This window comes from Diabrotica virgifera, chromosome 10 (assembly GCF_917563875.1).
Source record: "Diabrotica virgifera virgifera chromosome 10, PGI_DIABVI_V3a".
Lineage (NCBI taxonomy): Eukaryota > Metazoa > Arthropoda > Insecta > Coleoptera > Chrysomelidae > Diabrotica > Diabrotica virgifera.
The window spans coordinates 19,983,860-20,008,743 of record NC_065452.1 but is presented as its reverse complement, the minus strand read 5'-3'; the positions used below and the strand labels follow the sequence as shown (position 1 = coordinate 20,008,743).

Here is a 24,884-nt window from a genome sequence, read left to right as displayed (position 1 = left end):
CATCAGCCAGATGGCCGGTACGATGTTCGAGGAAGCATATAGGGAACAATATATTAAAGAATCAGCTGTCTTAAAATACTTTCTCGAAAACGTTGCCTCTTAGACCATTAAGCCGGACTTAAACTACTCGTGTACTTGACGAATAATCGCCACTTGCGTACACTTGCCATGTCGTGTGAGTGGGTTACTACTACAATTATTTGTCACTCGTTGGTTTTCCATTTATTGTTGGTAAAATTAGCTACAATCTGTAAAAGTTTCAAGTTTCTTCATTGTAAAAAACAAGAGAATTTAAGCATTTTCCGTTAAAATCGTTTTTTTATTTAAACAATTAATAAACAAAAAAAAAATAATTTATTGACTATTCGTGTATTGTTCCTGCGAATACATATGTCTGCAAATTTTTAGTCATTTGCGTTGAAGAAAAGGCAGTCAAATTAACGTCCAAAGATCTGACCCAAACGATTGAAATAAAGAAAAGCGTTAATTAATTAATACGACAAAACGCATTCTAATGTTAATTGCAGCACAAAACGTCTGTACCGGTGGTTTTTCTAAGTCTACGATAAAACACGAATTTTTTGAATTTGAGTTTTGGTTGAAGTTTTGTTTCGTATCGTATTGAAATTTGACGCGAATAAACGCCGATTTATATATAAACAAATATATGAGCGTTCAAAATTTGAAACTTTATTGTTTATTTATGAAGCATAACGTAAACAATTAACGTAGAGTGAAATTATGTATAGTTCATATCATTAGCTACAATCCGTAAAAGTTTCAAGTTTCTACATTGTAAAAAACAAGAGAATTTTAGCATTTTCCATTAAAATCGTTTTTTTTTATTTTTGTTGAATATTCGTGTATTGTTCCCGCGAATGCATATGTCTGCAAATTTTCATTCATTTGCATTGAAGAAAAGTCAGTCAAATTAACGTCTAAAGATTTGATGCAAACTATTGAAGAAAAAAAAGCGTTTAATAATTAATAGAAGATCTATCTAAGTATTATTGAAATAACGAAATATATTAATCTAATTAGCTAAAAAGACGTGACATACCTATTCTATTAAATTTTAATGAAAATAGAGATAAACGCAAATACATACAAAAATGTGACCACCTAAGGTGATCTAGAAAGACTGTAGAAATATGAGATTAGACGGAGACACGGTTACTACACGGTTATAGTAGTTTTTAACTGCAGAGAAAGTGGTATCAACGATGCGTTAAAATGTTGGGTTTAATGACCAAATTCATAACACTTTGTACGAACTGCTAGGAATATTACAAATACAATTACCTGTGTCGAAGCGAAAGAGGTTTTGGTTTTGTTTATATATTATTTATTCGTAATGTTGTTCTGAAGCTGTTTCCTTGTGGCATTTTTATAATAATCTGTTTTTAATGGGAATAAGCCACAATTTTACCAAAAAATTGATTTTATTAACGTTTCGAAGCCCAAATCGGGTTTCGTTGTCAAAATACAAAATACTACTAAAATAAACAAAAATGTTGTTGCTAAGTAAAAAAAATTCTTCTAATAATTTATTTAATCTGACTCATTTATATTGGCAATTCAGACGTATATTACATTTTAAAGTAGAAGACTTTAAAATGATATCGCCAATATTTATGAGTTGCGTTCCTGGGACGACTTTACTAAAAGATTGTTCACTCGATTACATGAAATCAATCCCAACTCAAGAATATCCGTCACAAAAAAATCATAGCATGTGATCTGTCTTTAAAAAGCCAACCAAATGCAACGATGACAGTAAAATCCTCGCGTTGGAGATTCCATAGTAAATCACGAGGGAAAACCAGGAAAAAACCTCGTGATACTATCCCGACATCGTAAGTATTTGGTCTTACATTTAATTTACTTTCAAAAAACGAATACCAAATTCTGACTTTAATATGTTTAAATTATAAATAATATTAATAATACATAGATATACAATCAGTAATACTAAAATATAAAATTTGTACTAACTCGATGTGTTATTGACTTACTAATCGTGGTATTTTCTTTCTATTGACTTCTTCTTTCAGTATGGGTAACCACATCCTACTGCATTCTACCGAGGAATTTGCGACACAATTGGTTTCATTTAGCATAATTAGAGCCGCTTCTTTGATTTTTCTCTTTTTACTATCTGATTCTTTCAGGACTATACTTGAATCTCTCCACTGAACTCTATGTTCATTATCCCATGCGTGTTGACATATTTGAGATTTATCAAATTCTCTATTTTTAATATAAGACTGATGTTCACTTATTCTAACGTTTAATGGTCTTGATGTTTCACCTAAATAAAACTGTTTTATTAACATCTGTTTTATTAAAAAGTGATTATCCTTTATCGTTTATAAATAAGGAATTGTCAAGATTGGATCAAATGGAACAGAACAACTTAGAGCGGGATCCTACAACATTCACAAGAAATAATACGAGGAAAATATCAATACCATATATAAAAGGACTATCCGAGAAACTTAAAACGATTGGAAATAAATTCAACATTTCAACAACATTCAAAACAACAGACACATTGAGATCTATTCTATCTAAAACTAAACCTAACAATGAACAAAAAAGAACAAAGAATTGCATTTATAAAATACCTTGTGAATGCGAACAATTTTATTTAGGTGAAACATCAAGACCATTAAACGTTAGAATAAGTGAACATCAGTCTTATATTAAAAATAGAGAATTTGATAGATCTCAAATATGTCAACACGCATGGGATAATGAACACAGAGTTCAGTGGAGAGATTCAAGTATAGTCCTGAAAGAATCAGATAGTAAAAAGAGAAAAATCAAAGAAGCGGCTTTAATTATGCTAAATGAAACCAATTGTGTCGCAAATTCCTCGGTAGAATGCAGTAGGATGTGGTTACCCATACTGAAAGAGGAAGTCAATAGAAATAAAATACCACGATTAGTAAGTCAATAACATATCGAGTTAGTACAAATTTTATATTTTAGTATTACTTATTGTATATCTATGTATTATTAATATTACATATTTATAATTTAAACATATTAAAGTCAGAATTTGGTATTAGTTTTTTAAAGGTAAATTAAATGTAAGACTAAATACTTACGATGTCAGGATAGTATCACGAGGTTTTTTTTCCTGGTTTTCCCTCTTGATTTACTATGGAATCTCTAACGCGAGAATTTTACCGTCATCGTTGCATTTGGTTGTCTTTTTAAAGACAGATCACATGCTATGATTTTTTTGTGACGGATATTCTTGAGTTGGGATTGATTTCATGTAATCGAATGAACTATCTTTTAGTAAAGTCATCCCAGGAACGCAACTCATAAATATTGGCGATATCATTTTAAAGTCTTCTACTTTAAAATGTATAATATACGTCTGAATTGCCAATATAAATGAGTCAGATTAAATAAATTATTAGAAGATTTTTTTTTACTTAGCAACAACATTTTTGTGTATTTTAGTAGTATTTTGTATTTTGACTTCGAAACGTTAATAAAATCAATTTTTTGGTAAAATTGTGGCTTATTTCCATTAAAAATAGTTTATTATTATTTATTCGTAGCGAGACATCTGGTAAAACAAGATAAAGGCAAAAACTATTCTTTTTCTCGTAGAAAGCGTACGAATATTTTAATATTCTTCGTCTACAATCACACTACATTCGTGTGTAATGATCTAAGAGCTAGCAACATTTTCGAGAAAGTATTTTAAGACAGCTGATTCTTTAATATATTATTCCCTATGCTTCCTTGAACACTTCTTGACATGTGTTAAACACTTGTGTTATTGACATGAATAAACGAATCTGAATCTGAACACCGTACCGGCCATCTGGCTGCTGATACAGGTTGCGTTCATTACTGCGCAGCACACCTGTACAGGTAAATACAAAATCAGGGTGATTGATTAGTGTGATAAAGCTTAGTAGATTCGCTATAGTAATAGATAGCAATAACAGTTAATAACAAAAATTGTAGCCAACTTTCAACTTAGAGCTTCACATTACAAAATTAGTTAGAATATTACAGGGTGTTCGATAACATAGTGCCAGACGAAACTTTTGTTTTTTTTTAATGAAACACCATATATTTTATTTTATATTCTAAATCTTCTTAACTTCCCCATCACAAAAATATAAAGGTTTGTTATGTTATACAGGGTATTTACAAAGTTGTAACCAATGTTCTATGAAAATCGTAATAAGTTCAGCTCCCTGTATAAATAAAAATAAGCACAACAGCAATGGTTTATTGGGTCCATATTTTTTTGTTGATTGTCAAAATTTATAAAAATGGTTGATATTGCTAATTTTCTTTATATCCGAATGTACTGAATGTATCCAAATATCCGAAAAGAATGTACTTACGTTTTGACTCATTGTAACAAAATGAAGAAAACTTCTGTTGGAGTGAAAGTAAAAAGAAAGATATACTCCAACAGAAGTAAGGAAAAAAAAGAAGAAAAGACTAGGTAACTAAATAGTTGTGGCTGAAAAGAAGGGGTGAAGTAAGAAAAGGATGTAGTGGCTTCTACGTTGAGAAGCCGCAATATGAAAAATACTACTAAAGTGCAGTAGTACTGAAGAAAGGGGAATTAGAAGGGATAATAAGTAGACGTGGGAAGAGACAGAGGCAAACTGAATAGAGTTGGCTAGCTATAGATGCAAGAGAGCAACTTGACACTCAAGGATGGATACGGCTCGTTTGCATGCCTGTCGAAGAACAGTAGCTCTATGTAGATAGTAATAATGACTAAAATATGAAATAATAAAATAAGAATAATGTACTGAAAATGAATGGAGATGAATAATGACTAAAAACGAACAAAATAAATAAAACTAACTAATCATGGGCGCCATGAAAATGATCTTCGATCATTCTCCCAGGTATCTTATACTGCTGTCAGATATTAAATATATCAAACCTGTAATAATGAACATAAAGGAATAATAAAAATAAATGATATACAAAATAAATAAACATATTTATTAAAAATAACTACCAGATTTTTAACAATCTCTGAGTTAAGCAAGTTCATATTATGCTGTGACTCTAAAATGACATAAGTTATACAAGAAGATATATATATTTTAAAGATAACAACAATAATGTTATCTGTTACAAACTTAAATATAAGTACCTCTTACTAACATATAGGGTACAAAATTACAGAAGTCTTCTACCAAATGGTTATAGTACGCCTGCTACGTACAACTAAAGGAAACCGACGAAGATGAAAATAATACAAATAAATAGGCCCAAGCCTCACTAAGAGAAAATACAATACTGAATAAAGCAAAATTAAATATACAAATGAATAAACGTTATAGAAGTGAAGTTAAGAAAAATACCGACAAAATGACCTAAATTAACCGAGCAAATGCAATGAAATAAAGTAACGACGAAGTAACCGAACAAACGAAATAAAGCGAATAAATACAATATTTGGGAAACAAGCAAGTAATGTTACAAAATAAATTTACCCGAATTACATAAACCAATATCAAAGCAATAATAAAGTATTAAAAACCTAATTTTCTCTAGGCTTATTCCTGTGCACAAGAAGTTACCGTAGATACAAAGTTTGGGAACCAAATAATCTAATATACAAATACATATGTCAAAAAAAAACAGAGGTAACCTAAATCTGGAAAAAAAACAGTGTATTTAACAGATAGTCTGAAATATAAAAAAAACCAATAGTTACTAAAACTCCTCACTAAATGTTCCCAAACGAGGTTGCGGTTGCATCCTAGAAAATGAGCATCACTATGATGCACCTCCATGCCCCCCCGTAGGCCCAGGTGGCAGGACGAAAAGGAGCTGGAATGTCCCCCAAAAAGCTTGTTCCCAAAACATACTCCCAGTTTGACTTGGCGGTAGCTGCAATAAGGTCAAGGTGGCTTCCCTAGGTAGTCAAGGTGGGTACGACATCACATGAGGGTTAGTTTTCTTCCAAATGGCTAAAAACATATACTTCGTTTGATTTCTCATATAAACCGGTAAACAAAAGTAAAGAGAAGAAGAAATAATCGAGGAAAACTTTTTAGAAGCAATAACATAAAAAAACAACCATTAAAAATGGAACAAAAACTAATCTCAGGTAACCTTGAACTATTTTGAGTTTGAAAACATGAACAAATAATGGCATTGCATTTGAAATAGGAATATAAAATATGACTTATCTGAAATAACATGAGATTAAGATAGTAATAGCCATCTACATACATTTTATATACCTTAATGAAATGGTATTGAACCAGACAAAGATAGTTACATGACAATTTATAGATATATTGGACATGAAAATTTATAGATATATTGGATGTTCAATCGGTTTAAAACGTACAGAGAAATGGTAATTATTTCCAATATTAATTTGAGGACTTCAAAAATGTTTGGTTATGTAAAACCAAAAACCCCATTAATATAAAGATCGATATAATGATAATATAAAGATCGAAATAATCTACATCCTTCACCTAAGGGACTGGCTAAGAACATTTAACAATGAACCAACTATTTCATATATTCAAGGTTAACTAAAAAACATTAGTAGAAAAAACGATTTACCGGTTAATTTTTTATTCCTCTTCCACTGATGGTACTCCCATCCTTACTCCAGGAAACCCGTACTCCAGGAAACAAGTGGTGGTAACTTTTTACTATACTTCCAAACTTAGTTGAAATAAAAATTAATTTCGAAGAAATTAACCGCCATTTACGGTACTAACCACCAACACCAACCTGTCAACCTCGCAGCCACCGGCCAAGTGCCTCTCATTCCTCCCACAGTCAGCGAGGAAAACGTCAAACTCTCACGGAACACGAATTAAACGACAAGGAACGGTTCAACAACTATGTTCCGTACAGTGTGACGTCACATGAGAAGTCCTTTACGATAAATTAAAGAATTTAAATGGGAGGTCAAGAGAAAATAATTATTTTTTTAAAAATAATTACAGCGCTAAAAATGATAATATAACGGGTGGACCGTTACAATCCCCTCCTACTCGGGGAAAAAAAAATTTTTAACCAAAAAAATTTTTTTTTTTTTTTTTTTTTTAAACTTCAAAATATTAACAACTAAATTTACAATAGTCTAACAATCCACGTTGATTCGCAAGATTACCTCTAAATATAAACTAATGGTCAAGGAAAAATAAATCAATACATGACTCAAACTCATACTAAAATGTTACTATGTTACTCTCTGCTACCAAATATTAACATATATTGCTCAAAAGTCAAAACAAAACTAAATATTGTACTTAAGTTCATAATAATAACTGAGTGTCGAATTGGGCACTAAAACCAAAATTGAACTATCCATGGACATCAGATTTATAAAGGGTATATCCAAGAACGGAACAACCAGGAAAAGGTGTGAGCCAATTCGAACCATATCAAAAGTAAATGTACCAAAGTGAATAAAAAAAATCAGTAACTAAAATAGGTAAAGAATTGAACACTTTATCCAAAACTGAACTAACAATGGACACCAGATTCATAATAGTATATCCAGAGAAGAACAATCAGGAAGATTTATGGAACAATTCTCACTAATGTCAAATAATACCAATAATAAACATACCAAAGGAATCCAAAACTCAATAACCAAAATAAATGTGGAATCGGACACTTAATCCAAAGTCGAACTATCAGTGGACACCAGATTCATAAAAGGCACATCCAAAGAAGAACGACCAGGCAAATGTATGGACCAATTCACACCAATACTAAACCACATAACAGATCAGGTCTACGTACACCCACATCCGGTAATACGAACCTATCCAACTAAATACACAAAATAAATGAAGAATCGGACACTTATCCAGAATCGGACTATCAATGGACACCAGATTTATATAGGAGTATATCCAAAGAAGAACGATCAGGCAAATTTGTGGACCAATTCTTACTAATACTAAATAAACTAAATTATTGGATCCAATGGTAACTAATACTGAACAAAATAAATAAATTAGGTCTACATACACCCTCATCCGGTAATATGAACCTATCTGAACTAAGTAATCCAAAATAAGTCAGAAAAAAATTACTAACAGACTAAGTAACAGAGATGTAACCAAACTAAATCAAAGGTAAGATAAATACCTAAAGTGTATTGACTAAAGTATTCTAGAAAATACATAACTTAATTCATGCTGGTATTCGCGAACTATAGCATGTTGCTACAACAGATGTATGAGAATAACCAGACACAGATAAGGTACTAATATAAGAATAAGTAAGAAAGAAAACAGAATGAATAGTGAACTTACAAGGTCTATGGCACTATGATAAATAATAGGAAGAAAAAAAAAAAAAAAAATATGATAAGTGATAGGGAAAAAAATTGACGAGAACGAGCACAATTTTAAATAAAACTGCAAATTCATGCGTTCTCACATACGTACATAGAATTATTCAGGAAATATTCCAGAATCTGAATAACAAAACTAATGCCTACGAAAAGAAGTGGGAATATATTCAAATGAACAACTCATCTGTCTAAACACTCCAAATACTGACTTAACGAACCTACTATGTATAGGGATGGCCTAAGCATTGATTTATAAACAAGTGCGCAAGATATTTATCCATGTTTACTCATCAACTCAAAGTACAAACATACTATGAAGCAAAAGGCCTAATATGAACTAAATACTTCCCTATTAAATTGTAAAAAAACTGAAATAAGTAAACTGATTACAGAAAAATGTTTAGGAAATGTAATGATGAAAAGACATCTGCCTACTCTGCCATGAGGACATAGATTACGAAACCGGACAGCAGTGATCAGTTGCTGAATTTCGAACCCACGTATTCACCAACTTTGAGCATCAACAGACTAAGTAGTTTCTAAGAAGAAATATGAAAGACTCAAGAATTCATACATACTTACATCAAAATTCCAAACTAATTCCAGAATCATACTGTGTAGGATAGAAGGATATAAATTATTATAAAGTGTTTAAGATATTGGAGACAAATAATGTTAATAGAGTAACCCAATAACAAATTAAAAACCACATCTTTCCAATATGGCAAATTCAATAATAAGATATAAATATGATCAAAAAAAAAAATTAGTAAGTAATCAAATATTCCAAATAATATAACACATAACCTGAGATAAGTAGTGCATAACATACAGTTCCATAATAATATCCATATTAAACAAGAGTACTTGTATGAGCTTACCTGTCCAAATAAGTATATAAATATATAATAATTCAACAACCCTTCTAACTTAAGGGGTTAGGTGTGCAAAAACTAAACAAAAATACAAGTGAAGTTCTGATTAATTGTATAATCCTACTGACAGGATTAGCAATTAATAACATTGACTCATAATAATAATTACAATGCACCATGCCTAATACCAAAAAAAAAGTTAAACTCATACATAAAGTACTACATAATAATTAAATTAATAAGTAATAAATTAAAAGTCATCAACAACAAAGCCAAAGATGAAATCAAGCAATGTATGTAGGTACCTGCATTATCAGATGACAAAAAAAAATATCAGACTAAAATTTCTAACCATACTAAAGATTGAGCTAAGCTAAAGACAAATAGAAGAAGAGATTAGCTTGAACAACACTGTTAAGGTAATCTTCTGAAGACTGTTCTATAACTTAGTAGGAAAATAGTATCAATGTTTCCTAACTAATAAAGAATTTATATTTAAATCTCAACCTAAAGTATCTGATTTCTATGAGCATTATATTATGGTACCCACATTGATATAATATTATTATCCACAATAATAAAACTAGAAACTGAGATGGATAATGGAACTACTTTACTATACAATAATTATAATTGTTATATTTAACACTACCAATTAAAGAAAAATAGTTTGGATGACCATCTGTAACCATCCGAACCATGCGAATTCAACGTATCATGTATAGAAACTAATGTCTGGACTGATATTGCTTTGTGGTGTGTGCCTGTCTTACCAAACAACCCAAATATCAAAAATAACAAATATAAAATATAATCTAAAGTTTGTAAGACAAAGATACATATGGAGAAAATATTAGCGACACACCAACAAATCAAAATGCCAGCAAAATATATAAATAATCAAATCAATAGCGTAAATAAAATACCTAAATACTGAAAATGATTTCTAGTTATGTATAAAATATAACCATACTAGAAAAAAATGTATGCATATATTCAACGATTAATTGTACGCGCAAACGTACTACCATTGGTAGAAGGAATAAAAATTTAACTAATAGAACATAATGTCAGTTATGTATACTCAATCTAAATACATAAATAAGTTTCCAATAAAAATACAAAATCCAAACTAACATATGAGCTGTACCACTAAAACTAAAAATGAGGTATCGAAATAAACTAATCAAAACCAAAAGCAGCATAAGTCTACCTGTTTAGTATTAATAAAATTTTAAAGACCAAAAATAAATCAGAAGTAACATGTATACAAAGATATCAAAAAGTTAATAAAACAGAAAATTCCAATAAAAGAAAATTGAACTAAAAGAACTACTGTCTTAGAACCATAAACGGTTGGCCCCACGTTGGGCGCCAGTGTAACAAAATGAAGAAAACTTCTGTTGGAGTGAAAGTAAAAAGAAAGATATACTCCAACAGAAGTAAGGAAAAAAAAGAAGAAAAGACTAGGTAACTAAATAGTTGTGGCTGAAAAGAAGGGGTGAAGTAAGAAAAGGATGTAGTGGCTTCTACGTTGAGAAGCCGCAATATGAAAAATACTACTAAAGTGCAGTAGTACTGAAGAAAGGGGAATTAGAAGGGATAATAAGTAGACGTGGGAAGAGACAGAGGCAAACTGAATAGAGTTGGCTAGCTATAGATGCAAGAGAGCAACTTGACACTCAAGGATGGATACGGCTCGTTTGCATGCCTGTCGAAGAACAGTAGCTCTATGTAGATAGTAATAATGACTAAAATATGAAATAATAAAATAAGAATAATGTACTGAAAATGAATGGAGATGAATAATGACTAAAAACGAACAAAATAAATAAAACTAACTAATCATGGGCGCCATGAAAATGATCTTCGATCATTCTCCCAGGTATCTTATACTGCTGTCAGATATTAAATATATCAAACCTGTAATAATGAACATAAAGGAATAATAAAAATAAATGATATACAAAATAAATAAACATATTTATTAAAAATAACTACCAGATTTTTAACAATCTCTGAGTTAAGCAAGTTCATATTATGCTGTGACTCTAAAATGACATAAGTTATACAAGAAGATATATATATTTTAAAGATAACAACAATAATGTTATCTGTTACAAACTTAAATATAAGTACCTCTTACTAACATATAGGGTACAAAATTACAGAAGTCTTCTACCAAATGGTTATAGTACGCCTGCTACGTACAACTAAAGGAAACCGACGAAGATGAAAATAATACAAATAAATAGGCCCAAGCCTCACTAAGAGAAAATACAATACTGAATAAAGCAAAATTAAATATACAAATGAATAAACGTTATAGAAGTGAAGTTAAGAAAAATACCGACAAAATGACCTAAATTAACCGAGCAAATGCAATGAAATAAAGTAACGACGAAGTAACCGAACAAACGAAATAAAGCGAATAAATACAATATTTGGGAAACAAGCAAGTAATGTTACAAAATAAATTTACCCGAATTACATAAACCAATATCAAAGCAATAATAAAGTATTAAAAACCTAATTTTCTCTAGGCTTATTCCTGTGCACAAGAAGTTACCGTAGATACAAAGTTTGGGAACCAAATAATCTAATATACAAATACATATGTCAAAAAAAAACAGAGGTAACCTAAATCTGGAAAAAAAACAGTGTATTTAACAGATAGTCTGAAATATAAAAAAAACCAATAGTTACTAAAACTCCTCACTAAATGTTCCCAAACGAGGTTGCGGTTGCATCCTAGAAAATGAGCATCACTATGATGCACCTCCATGCCCCCCCGTAGGCCCAGGTGGCAGGACGAAAAGGAGCTGGAATGTCCCCCAAAAAGCTTGTTCCCAAAACATACTCCCAGTTTGACTTGGCGGTAGCTGCAATAAGGTCAAGGTGGCTTCCCTAGGTAGTCAAGGTGGGTACGACATCACATGAGGGTTAGTTTTCTTCCAAATGGCTAAAAACATATACTTCGTTTGATTTCTCATATAAACCGGTAAACAAAAGTAAAGAGAAGAAGAAATAATCGAGGAAAACTTTTTAGAAGCAATAACATAAAAAAACAACCATTAAAAATGGAACAAAAACTAATCTCAGGTAACCTTGAACTATTTTGAGTTTGAAAACATGAACAAATAATGGCATTGCATTTGAAATAGGAATATAAAATATGACTTATCTGAAATAACATGAGATTAAGATAGTAATAGCCATCTACATACATTTTATATACCTTAATGAAATGGTATTGAACCAGACAAAGATAGTTACATGACAATTTATAGATATATTGGACATGAAAATTTATAGATATATTGGATGTTCAATCGGTTTAAAACGTACAGAGAAATGGTAATTATTTCCAATATTAATTTGAGGACTTCAAAAATGTTTGGTTATGTAAAACCAAAAACCCCATTAATATAAAGATCGATATAATGATAATATAAAGATCGAAATAATCTACATCCTTCACCTAAGGGACTGGCTAAGAACATTTAACAATGAACCAACTATTTCATATATTCAAGGTTAACTAAAAAACATTAGTAGAAAAAACGATTTACCGGTTAATTTTTTATTCCTCTTCCACTGATGGTACTCCCATCCTTACTCCAGGAAACCCGTACTCCAGGAAACAAGTGGTGGTAACTTTTTACTATACTTCCAAACTTAGTTGAAATAAAAATTAATTTCGAAGAAATTAACCGCCATTTACGGTACTAACCACCAACACCAACCTGTCAACCTCGCAGCCACCGGCCAAGTGCCTCTCATTCCTCCCACAGTCAGCGAGGAAAACGTCAAACTCTCACGGAACACGAATTAAACGACAAGGAACGGTTCAACAACTATGTTCCGTACAGTGTGACGTCACATGAGAAGTCCTTTACGATAAATTAAAGAATTTAAATGGGAGGTCAAGAGAAAATAATTATTTTTTTAAAAATAATTACAGCGCTAAAAATGATAATATAACGGGTGGACCGTTACATCATCCTGTATTCGATATAAAGAAAATTAGCAACATCAACAATTCATAAAAATTTTCACAATCAACGAAAAAATGTGGCATCAATAAGCCATTGCTGTTGTGCTTATTTTTATTTATACAGGGAGCTGAACTTGTTGTTTCAGGGAGGTGTTTCATTCAAAAAAACAAAAATTTGGTCTACCACTATGTTATCGAATACCCTGTAATATTCTAACTAATTTTGTAATGTGAAGCTCAAATTTGGCTACAATTTTTGTTATAAACTTTTATTGCTATCTATTACTATACCGGATCTACTGAGCTTTATCACACTAATCAATCAAGTATATTGAATTTAAAATTATTTTAAGACGAAACATTTTTTTGCCATTACTTTTTAAACCACAGAAATGTCTGGCAATTATAATTTATATTTCTAATAATGTTTAAAAAGTAATGACAAAAAAATTTTTCGTCTTTAAATAATTTTAAATTCGATATATTTACCTGTACAAGTGTGCTGCGCAGTAATGAACGCAACCTATATCAGTAGCCAGATGGCCGGTACGGTGTTCGAGGAAGCATAGATAATAATATTAAAGAACCAGTTGTCTTAAAATAATTGTTTTTCCGACGTTGCTAGGCTCTTGGTCCATAACGTTTACTTTTTTAAGTAAATTTAAATTCATTACAAAAATATTATTTTTGAAGTTATACTTCTTTAGGCGCGATACGGAGTGAATTTTTATTATTCTGCGCGCATGCGCACAGAGACAGTATGTTGTTCGTTGCCAAATCTTTTAAGTTACATGTATCAGTCCAAAAAAAGGTGTGGAAAAATATATTAGTGTTTTTAGTAAATATCTTTATTATAATTTTTGTGTCTTTGGATTTGTCTTCCTCCGGAGTAAGGTAATACGTATTATTAAAACATTTTTATTTAATATTTCACTTCGTCTATTAGTTACCGTGGTTTGTCATAATGTCCGAGAAACCGTCAAAACAATGCAGTCGTAGCCTCATTGGTACAGCATTCGACTACGGATCGAGAGGTCCCGGGTTCAAATGCGGACAATTGCTGTCTTTTTTTTTTTAATTTTTGGATTTTTGGAAAGTGGTAAACTATTAAAATCAGTTTAATATTTAATAAAATAAAAATAAACTGTTAAAAGTATTTTATTTCGCTGAAATCATATAATAGAAGTATAACTTCTTACGTGCGTACAAAGTATACACACATTATTTTTTATATGTATTTTACTACGTTGAACAACATTTAGTTTGAGGGACCGTGAAGATAGCTACAAATCTAAAGCCGCGTCCTCACTGCTAAAAATTTCGTCCCATAAATCGGACGTAAGAATTTTCGACGCACACGCTCCATTAGTTGTCGGTTTTTGAGCCAAGATCAAAGGATTTGCGTCGCATTCGGTTTGCAGTGTGGACGCTGCGTTATTTACTCCACACAATCTAAGCAGACGCGCGCAACGAACGATAAACACATTTTCGGTGGTCGAGCAGTTCAATCTGTGACGCAAATTCTTGCGACAAACCATTATTTCAATACACACGTAAAAATTTACCAGTGAGGACGCGGCTTAATGAAAATTAGGTTTGGCAGTATGTATTGCCATATTCTTAGAATAAATCGAGGAGTATATGATATTATTTATTAATTAATTTATTAACATGAAAAACATAAAATAGGGAAAATACCGAGAAAAATTTTTAATGTTAAAAATTTTAACTAACAGTTATAAAACAACATTCAATTAAACGCATTCATCAAAATGAATATCTGCAACAGCTGTGGTAATCTGGCAACCGCAAATTCAAACGTTCTGACTCTGTTGCCAAATACATATATCCACTAACCTATCAGGGCAATTCCCAAAAAACAAAATTCTAATAATTAACTGCAATTAATATCAAAACTAACAACAAAGATTTATTCGTTCATGTTTTATATAAATTGAAAAATAGCAGAATCCATAAAATAATATAATCAAAATGTAATTTTCAAAGCTTTCTCTGTATATTTGAAGGATACAACGTATACATTATAAGGATATGGCAACACTGCCATGCATTTATCTTCGCAGACCCTCAAGCTAAATATCCACTATTTTTATTTTAAATTAAAATCAAAGATTCATTGTTTGCTATAAAAATTCTTTTAATCCAGACGGATCTGAAAAAAGGACTACACTGCTTAAAAATGTTTTAATTTATTACCCCTGTTGTAAAATCGAGCCTTTTCTCAATCAAAGTTTTTTAACCACTTAGATTGCACTTAGGACCTTCATAATTCGCCTAGAGAATATTTATACAGTAGACTCTCTCTATAACGAGAACTGAAATGGCGGACTAATTACCTCGTTATAAGCGGATTTCGTTATATCAGACAACAATATTGTGCATACATATGAATATTTTAGTTTTCTAAGACATTGACTTCCTATAGTGAAGCCATTCGGAGTAATTTAAGATGTTAAAAATATTGTTTCCTCAACAATAAGGCTTCGACATCATAAATTGTAAATTTTCTTAGAATATTCAATAACGGTCCATAGATAAACAGAACAGGAAAAGGTTTATTAGGCGGTGGATTTTGTTACAGCACTATTCTCGATAACAACACAGATGTGTCGACACAGTCAGTTGGGGTATTTATTTATAGCCATTACAGCGCTAAAAACAGGTAAAGATACATATTCTACGATTTCATTTTTCCTCGTTATAACCAATATGCCTCGTTATAGAGGTGTTACAGTTCAACAGTAATTTCATGGGACATCTAGTGTATCTCGTAATAACCGTGTTCGTTATAGAGGGAGTCTACTGTAATATAATAAAACAGACCACCAAAGTTCATTAAAATCGATTTAACGCTAGTGAAACGAAATAAGCGATGGACTACTAACCCGGTCTATATAGACATTTGAAATAACAAAAATTGCCGGAGAGCCAAATTTTGGTGGAGAGCTAGGGTATACCATAACAAATAAAGATTTAAAAGTCCCCATCACTCCCATGTGTGCAACAAAAGTTATTCTGGGTCAAAAGTCAAAATTTGAGATTTTTTGGATTTTTTTCGAAAACGGTAAGTTTTATTAAAAAAGAACCTTAAACCAAAGTTGTAGATCTTAAAATTGTCTACAAAAATAGTCCTTGCTATTTTTTTCCTAAGAGTTGCCGTTCCTGAGATATCGCGATTCTAAGAGCCACATTATACAATACATGATAATATTATGCACACGATTCCACACCACACCACCTGTGAGGTAGTGCACTCGACGCGTTTTTTTACCGTGGTTTCCCCTGTATAGGCATACTCCACTAACTGTTTTGACAATTTTAGGATAATTTAAGGAAACAATACCGGTCAATTTCTAGATATTACCTTATTATTGATCACATTATACACATAGTCACATTATACAGACATGATATGCACACGTTTCCACACCACCTGTGAGGTAGTGTACTCGGCGCGTTTTTACCTCGGTTTCCCCTGTAGGCATACTCCACTAACTGTTTTGACAATTTTAGGATAATTTAAGGAAACAATACCGGTCAGTTTCTTGATATTACCTTATTATTGATATTGATTATTGATATTGCTATTGATAATTAGGTTAACTATTGTTTTGATTTCTTTAGATATTTGAATCAGATTCATATTCGTGAAAGTCTACTTCAACAGTCAAGTCTTCTTCGACTTTATCTTCTTCCTCTTCCTCTTGCTGGATGTTCAAAAATTGTTCAAATGTGGCTGAGTCATTGGTCTCTTCATTAAAATCACAGGAGTCTTCCTCTGTTGTACTAAACTGGACATTTGAGCAAGGACTGACCGTGGCAGTTGGTACACGCTAAAGAACACAGCAACCCGAGTTTTTTACATCCACATTTGGCACTACCACCTTTTTTTCAGTTGCAAAAAATAGTGTTAAGGAGTTTTTCTGGAGCAGGTGGGAGTAAGGTTTTAATCGGTTCCAGAGTATTATCTATTAATTTCCAACCCCAGTCTTCTGGATTCAGTTCATTGCCTAGCCATGTTTGAACTTGATAATATACTCGATACAAATGTTGAAAAGCAGATGCTGATGTTGGAGGAAGACATGATAGTTGTACTTGTTTCTTGTTTCACGTATTTTTTACAAAAGTTAAGTATCGGTATTTATCAAGACAACTAATTTTTTGGAGCTCCATAAACCGCAAGAAGAAAGCGAATTGCTTCTGTAATTATTGTTTGCGGTGTGGAATCAAGTTCTGCAAAAACTTTACAGCAGTCAGTCAAATCTTTTTTTTGTTTGAATAATTTAAGTAATGACGTTTTTCCCCTTCTGTACATTGCTGACGTAGTGTCGCAGCCGGTTATCGCATGTAAAAATAAAATATACTTTTGGCATTTGGGATAAGCCGATAAACTTTTCGAAGAATATATCTCCGTTCGCTGTTGAGTTCTTCCAGGTTTCAGAAAATAAATAACTTTATCTACTGGAGTCCTTGCAGTAAGCAGTACTAACAAATCAACATCTTCAACTACAATTATTGTTGTGTTTGTTGCCTTAACTTTTTCAATTGCTGTCTCAATTATAAGGACATCTGCGTCATTTTTAGCTTGTTTCACTTAAATATTCGCAGCTGTTAATTTGTCAGTTAACATGGAAATGAAACGATATTTATTATTAATGTTAGCGAAAAATTGTTGTTGATTCGCTGGGACTATAGTTTCATCAAAGATAATCTCGGAACCCGATGATGTTTTTGTAGTTCGACGACGTTGTTCTTCAGCTTCAATATTCTTTGTCACGTCACTGTAGCCGTCAAATACCACTGTCACTGTAAGCCCGTAATGTCTACTAAATGTAGACGCTTGTAATAAGCACTTATATTCACTTGAACTGAACCTTTAGCACTAAAAGAAACAGATAATATGAACAAGACCTACGGACAATACTGTAGCCATTGTTTACAATAGACAATCTGTTCTTTTTTAAACAATGGTATAGCCAAATAACTTTTAAAATCGAGATATCTCAGGAATGGTAACTCTTAGGAAAAAAATTGTAAGGACTATTTTTGTAGAGAATGTTAAGATCTACAACTTTGGTTTGATGTTTTTTTTTTATAAAACTTACCGTTTTCGAGAAAAATCCAAAAAATCTCAAATTTTGACCTTTGACTTTTAAAACTTTATTTGTTATGGTAAACTCTAGCTCACCACCAAAATTTGGCTCTCCGGCAATTTTTGTTATTTGCCAACTATTTTGATTCTAAGTTGACCGGATTATACCCCAGCTAATTGAAATAATATTCGAAAATATTACCATCCAAGATCAATCATCCAAGATAGCCATCGCTACACCCTCAGCCTAGCTCAGTCACTCAGGTGTGTGTTCGTCTTGTCCTAATCTTAGAAATGAACTATGAAAGTTTGGAATGAAGGCAAACAAAACAGTAGGTTTGTTCGTAGTACGATCCAATCGATCAGCAACCGTTGCCAACCATCAGACGCATGCGCAGTTAACAGTTAGCGCTGCGCAGTTAACAGTTAGCGCTGCGCAGTTAACAGTTTGAGTTCGTAGACTACGAACGCGCTTGCGTCTGACGGTTGGCAACGGTTGCTGATCGTTCTACGAACAAACCTAGTATTTTTAACTAATCATGTTTATTAATCATAAAGATATAATAAAAATATGACTTAGTAAATTGCATTAAAAAATATATTCAAATTCTTGCCTAAAACTAACAATTCTGGATTATACTTATGGCTTTTGGTAGCTGATGGTAACTTCTTGATGTTGGTTCCGCATAAAAATCGATTTATATTTTGCAATCATTTTTTTTTGTTAAATTGAAATTCTTGGGTTCACTTTAAATAGTTTACAGAGAATATTAGCATCAGTATTTTCTTTTATGAATAAAAATATAAAATTATGCATCCAAAATCAAAATAATTGTTTCTATGTAGGTATTTTTGCGCCGAGTCCCTGAGACCGAATGTTTCGTATTATCTATAATAGACACATATTTCGGTTTTTAAGAGTTAAGCAAGAATCATATTATCATGTCCGCACCGCTCCGGCACGTAGCGTAGTCTCCGAAAAACCTGATTTTACAAAGAGTTGTCTGATACTATACGCTCCGGACAGTATGAATTGTTCATATTTAAAACCATTAAAATCAATATTTTTCGGAAACGAAACGCTACGTGCCGGAACCGTGCGAGCATGATAATATTATTCTTGCTTTAAGGATTTTACATTGTATTTATCATACCCGCACCGTTCCAGCACGTAGCGTAGTCTCCGAAAATCCTGATTTTACAAAGAGTTGTCTGATACTATACGCTCCGGACAGTATGAATTATTGTTCATATTTAAAACCATTAAAATCAAAATTTTTCGGAAACGAAACGCTACGTGCTGGAGCGGTGCGGGCATGATAATATGTAAAATCCTTTAACAATTTTTTAGTGTCCCCAATATGAATATTTGATTAATACGATAAAATTCGACAGAGTGTGTAGTGTGTATGCTTCCCCAATTACTGCACTTATATATTTTTTTATTCTATTTGTTTGTTTCTACTTATGTATAAATGTTTATACCGATAGTACATGATCGTTTGTTTTTTGCAGATATCCGGTTGCAACTTAACGAGCAACTAAGATGTCTGGACGTACGGATGGAAGCGCAAGTTGCGGTTCTGACAGAAATTCAAGACTTCTTTCGCAGAAGAGGAGAACTAGAATTAGATTACTCAAAAAATCTAGACAAATTAGCAAAGACGCTTCATTTTAGACATAAGGAACAAAAACAGAAGTAAGCATATAATAATCCACAATCCTATTGAGACGTGTATTTTTAAATACACACACCGGCAAAATTAGCCGAACACCTTAATGGGACATGTTTGATGTCACGAATTTCCTAAACCAGTGGTCCGATTTATGTGATTCTTTTAGTATGTTATAGCCTTATTATTTAAGAATATCGGTGTAATAATATTGTTGCTAGACAGCTAAATATCATTTTATACCGGGTGTAACAATATTACTGTGTTCTTTTCTTAAAGTTTGGAACACCCTGTGGAATATTCTAGGATATATAAAATATTGAAATTAAAACTTAATTATAGCCTTAGGCGTTCTTAACATTTCCTTTTTTGATTCATTTGCTTATGTTGGAAAATAAAAAAGTTATGGGCTTTAACAACTAGCCATGTTTTTCATCGATAAATCCTCATAGTAGGGGAGGAAAGTATGCTAAATTTGCAGTTACTCGAGCGTTATGGGGACCTATTGGATTGTGAATAGTATGTGCTAAAACCAGAAAAAGGTTAAGTTAAGTTTTCCATATATTGGGGGACTTTTCATTTTTTAATTTATTTTCCATTTGAAACAATCGTTTTTTTCCGATTATAGCGCCATTTATCCATAATTTAAAAAAATGTTGCGAATAAAAGTTGCTTATTTTTACGTCAAGAATCCAAATCTTCAATAAAAATTGGGGGCTCCTATTTAAGATTTAAAGTAACCCCCCACCTCACCTCCGTGGGGGGACGTGTTTGGTGCCATTCGATAGATTTTTGAAAAATATTGAATACGTGTATTTTGCAGTTTTACGACCTGATGTTCATTTCGCGAAATATCGTATTTAAAATTTTTAATTTACCCCCCAAGCGAATAGATTTTTTAGATTTCTAAGAATAGATTTTTTCTCGGTCCCCCTTAATGAATTCCCCGGTGTTAAGAACCAATATATGGTATAGGTACATTTACAGGGTACAAGGTTTCTCCCCATGTGATAATCTGACGCGCTCGAGTAACTGAAAAAATCCCTTGGGCTCCCCTACCATCATTATCTGCTTAGTTTAATAAACAAGCCTAAAGTAATTCAATAGATGTATTAAATAAATAAATTAATAAGCGATGTCACAATGACGACCTCCCGTGAATTTCAGCTGAACTAGCTGAACATCAGATCGAAAAACTGCAAAATACACGTATTCAATATTTTTGAAAAATCTATCGAATGGCACCAAACACGTCCCCCACGGAGGTGGGTGGGGAATTTAATTTAAAATCTTAAATAGGAGCCCCCAATTTTTATTGCAGATTTGGATTCTTTACGAAAAAATAAGCAACTTTTATTCGAAACATTTTTTCGAATTATGGATAGATAGCGTTATAATCGGAAAAAAACATTGTTGGAAATGGAAAATAAATTAAAAAATGACAAGCGCCCGCTAAAATGGAAAACTTAACTCAACCTTTTTCTGGTTTTAGCGCATACTATTCACAATCCAATAGGTTCCCATAACGCTCGAGTAACTGCAAATTTAGCAAACTCTCCTCCCCTACTATGAGGATTTATCGATGAAAAACATGGCTAGTTGTTATAGCCATATAACTTTTTTATTTTCCAACATAAGCAAATGAATCAAAAAAGAAAATGTTAAGAAAGCCTAAGGCTATAATTGAGTTTTAATTTCAATATTTTATATGCTAGAATAATCCACAGGGTGTTCCAAACTTTAAGAAAAAAACACAGTATTATTGTTACACCCGGTATAAAATGATATTTAGCTGTCTAGCAACAATATCATTACAACGATATTCTTAAATAATAAGGCTATAACATACTAAAAGAATCACTCAAATCGGACCACTGGTTTAGGAAATTCGTGACATCAAACATGTCCCATTAAGGTGTTCAGCTAATTTTGCCGGTGTGTGTAGTTGATTGCTTGCGTTCATAGGTACATAATATTATACAGGTCCATTCAGATTAAAACGGAACATAGCAGTTAATAGATGTGTATTTGAGCATTACCGAGCCGCCCCCATACTGTACAATCCTATAGTGCAGGGGTCACCAATTAGCGGACCGCGGTCCTCATACGGACCTTGAGCTGGTTTTGTGCGGACCGTCAATAAATTCAGAATATACCTATTGTTTGGCAATTTTGAAAATGTTTGGCTATGAAATTGTGTACTATGTTTGGCTCAACTTATGTGTGCGAAGCCGCTTTATCAAGAATGAACTTTATTAAAAATCGGTAGAGATCTCACTTAACAGATGAATATCTCAACTCCCTAATGAGACTCAGTTGCACTAAACTCACTCCAAACTTCAGATAGGTTGTACATAAAAAAATGTCATTTTTCTCTCTGATAATTTAATTGTGTAAAGAGTTTCCCCCCTTATTGTTATACTTACTAATCATTAATTTTGAAATTGAGTAAGCTGTAATATAAAATTGTCATGTACATTTTTTATATTCATTTCCTCTCTACTATATGTTAAGTAGGAGTACTTTTCAGATTTGCATTTAATTAAAATAATTTTCAGATTTTATAAGTTTGCAACAAACACCTTGCATTGAAACTAATGTAGAAAAGATAACATGTTAATTAGCATTTTGTGCTATGATTATTTATTTTAAATTCCTCAGTTTCCTTTCTACAAAATTGAAGATTCATTCAACTTCATTAGCATTGAAATATATAAATTCCTAATTTTTAAAATATTCTCAGTAACAATTTACAATACTGCTGTTTTCAAAATATACTGATAATAACACCAAAACAATACACAATGAATTTATATTTTATTTATTGTACCAGGAATACTTACAGAAAAGTATACAGTAACCAAAAAACAATCAGATATTTAGTTTTCCTTTCCATATTAGTCCATGTGTGAGGCCACTTTCGTATGAAAAATGTTTCTAACTCGATTTCTTTGCGGATTCCTGTTCAAAAATGTCTCTTTTAAACAAATCAGAAGGGTGTCGTGTGAAACAATTTTTTAAGCAAATTCAAAATTACTTTTTTGCCTCGAAAAATGTATTTTCTGGGTTTGTTGGGTACTTATAAACAATAAAGGTCTCTTGTCATATTTCTGAAAAGTTGATAGTTTTCAAGTTATAAGCGATTTAAAATCTGAACAATGCGAAAATATGCATTTGCGATGCTTTAAAACTCTAAGTTTTAATAAAATGACAGAGATCTTTTTTATTTAAGTGGACCCAAAAATGCTAAAAATATATTTTCGCGGGCAAAAAAGGTGATGTTTTGAATTTGTTAAAAAAAATATTTCTGCCCAAAAATTTCGCCCGGCACCCTTCTGATTTGTTTATAGGGGATATTTTTTAACAAGAATCCACAAAGAAACCGAATCAGAACAGTCAGACACAAGCAGCATAAATCCGGACCCCGGAAGCGTCATAGGTTTTCGAAACGGACCCTCAGGGAAACTAATTGGTGACCCCTGCTATAGTGTTACTCTGTGCGTAGCAAAGGACCTTTTGGCCTCAGGCCTTCTGTGCACTCTGTTCCGCCTGTCATCAGATAAAAGACAGTACATATCTGGATTCATCGGTGAACAATATTCTTCCCAATCGTCCTTATTCCAAACAATATGTTCATGACAGTGTTGCCAATCGGCGGATAATTATCCGATTTGCGTACCTTTTTGAGAGTTGTCGTATTTTCTTCGTATCTTTAAATAAATCGGATATTTGCGTATATTTTTCAGTGTATCTACCATCGACTAAAACTTTCTCATCCATATATTCCCAACACCAACAACACATTAATTTTGTTTGGTTCCACCCAAATTTTTATACTGGATGAATGTTAGTGACATATGATACTTTTCATCTTTTGACAGAAGGGACATGTTCCAATTCTTTTGTTTAGAATTTAAATGCACAAGTGCGTCCACTTAAGGCATACTAATAATTCAAATTTCAAAAACCGTCTGCCGTCCAATGTTATTTATGAGTTTTTAGTTTTTAGTCTTTAAACTTATGAAAGCTAATTCACGCACGATTTAGTTTTATTTTCATTTTATGTAGTGCAGTGCAGTGCTTAAATAAACGTCTGTTGAAATAAGTTTTGGTTTGTGAAAATACTTTTTTATAATGGATAAATGGTTAATAAAAAATGTTAAGGTGGGTAAAAATTTTTACCAACATGTGGATATTGAAATATAATATTGAATTTGTTTTAGACCAAATCAAATAATGAAAAAAATATAATGCACTGCCTTAATTGTAGTTATATACATTGTAACATTGGAACAATTTTGAATAAAAATTCTAGGAAAGTTGGTCACGGATTTGCACCATACTTCATTCGACGTATCTTGCTGAGATTGCTAAATCCTTATTGGTTAATTGATAATTAAAAAATGTTTATTAGGAATAAAATTGTAAAATAAAACAGTTAATAATTTAATAAATAATAAATAATTTAATATCCATTCGATAATTAAGACTAATATCACCTGTCTTACAGGTTATATATTTTTCTACACTTTAACCACAGATGTACACAGAATATATAACGTTACTCAGAATAAGGTAATCGTTTGTAGAATACCAAATGTAAAGTTCAAAAATAATGTGTTAAAATAGCGAATTTTCTAGATTTTTTGGACATGAGATGTAGTTAAATCGGTTCTTTTTTTGTAAAATTCTGTCAAATCTTATATCTTAAACAAAACTATTTCATCAAAACATGTTATACCTAATTATATTTTTATGATATTTTTGAGAAATGTAATGGTATTATGCAGAAAAGAACTTTCCGGCACAGAAACGTCACATTTCTGCACACTACTGTCAGTTATTCTGTGAGAAAATATTAACTTTGTTAACATAAAATTGT

General features: G+C 31.9%; 1 protein-coding gene across 3 annotated transcripts in view; it reads left to right on the top strand.

The window, feature by feature from the left end:
• LOC126878714 (SLIT-ROBO Rho GTPase-activating protein 1-like) overlaps positions 1-24,884 on the top strand; it is a 466,675-nt gene that overhangs the window by 235,266 nt on the left and 206,525 nt on the right. For all 3 annotated transcript variants that reach the window (XM_050641582.1, XM_050641579.1, XM_050641581.1), the window contains exon 2: positions 19,845-20,028. In XM_050641582.1, the coding sequence (XP_050497539.1) occupies positions 19,845-20,028 (184 nt within the window). The remainder of the gene's footprint in view (positions 1-19,844; positions 20,029-24,884) is intronic.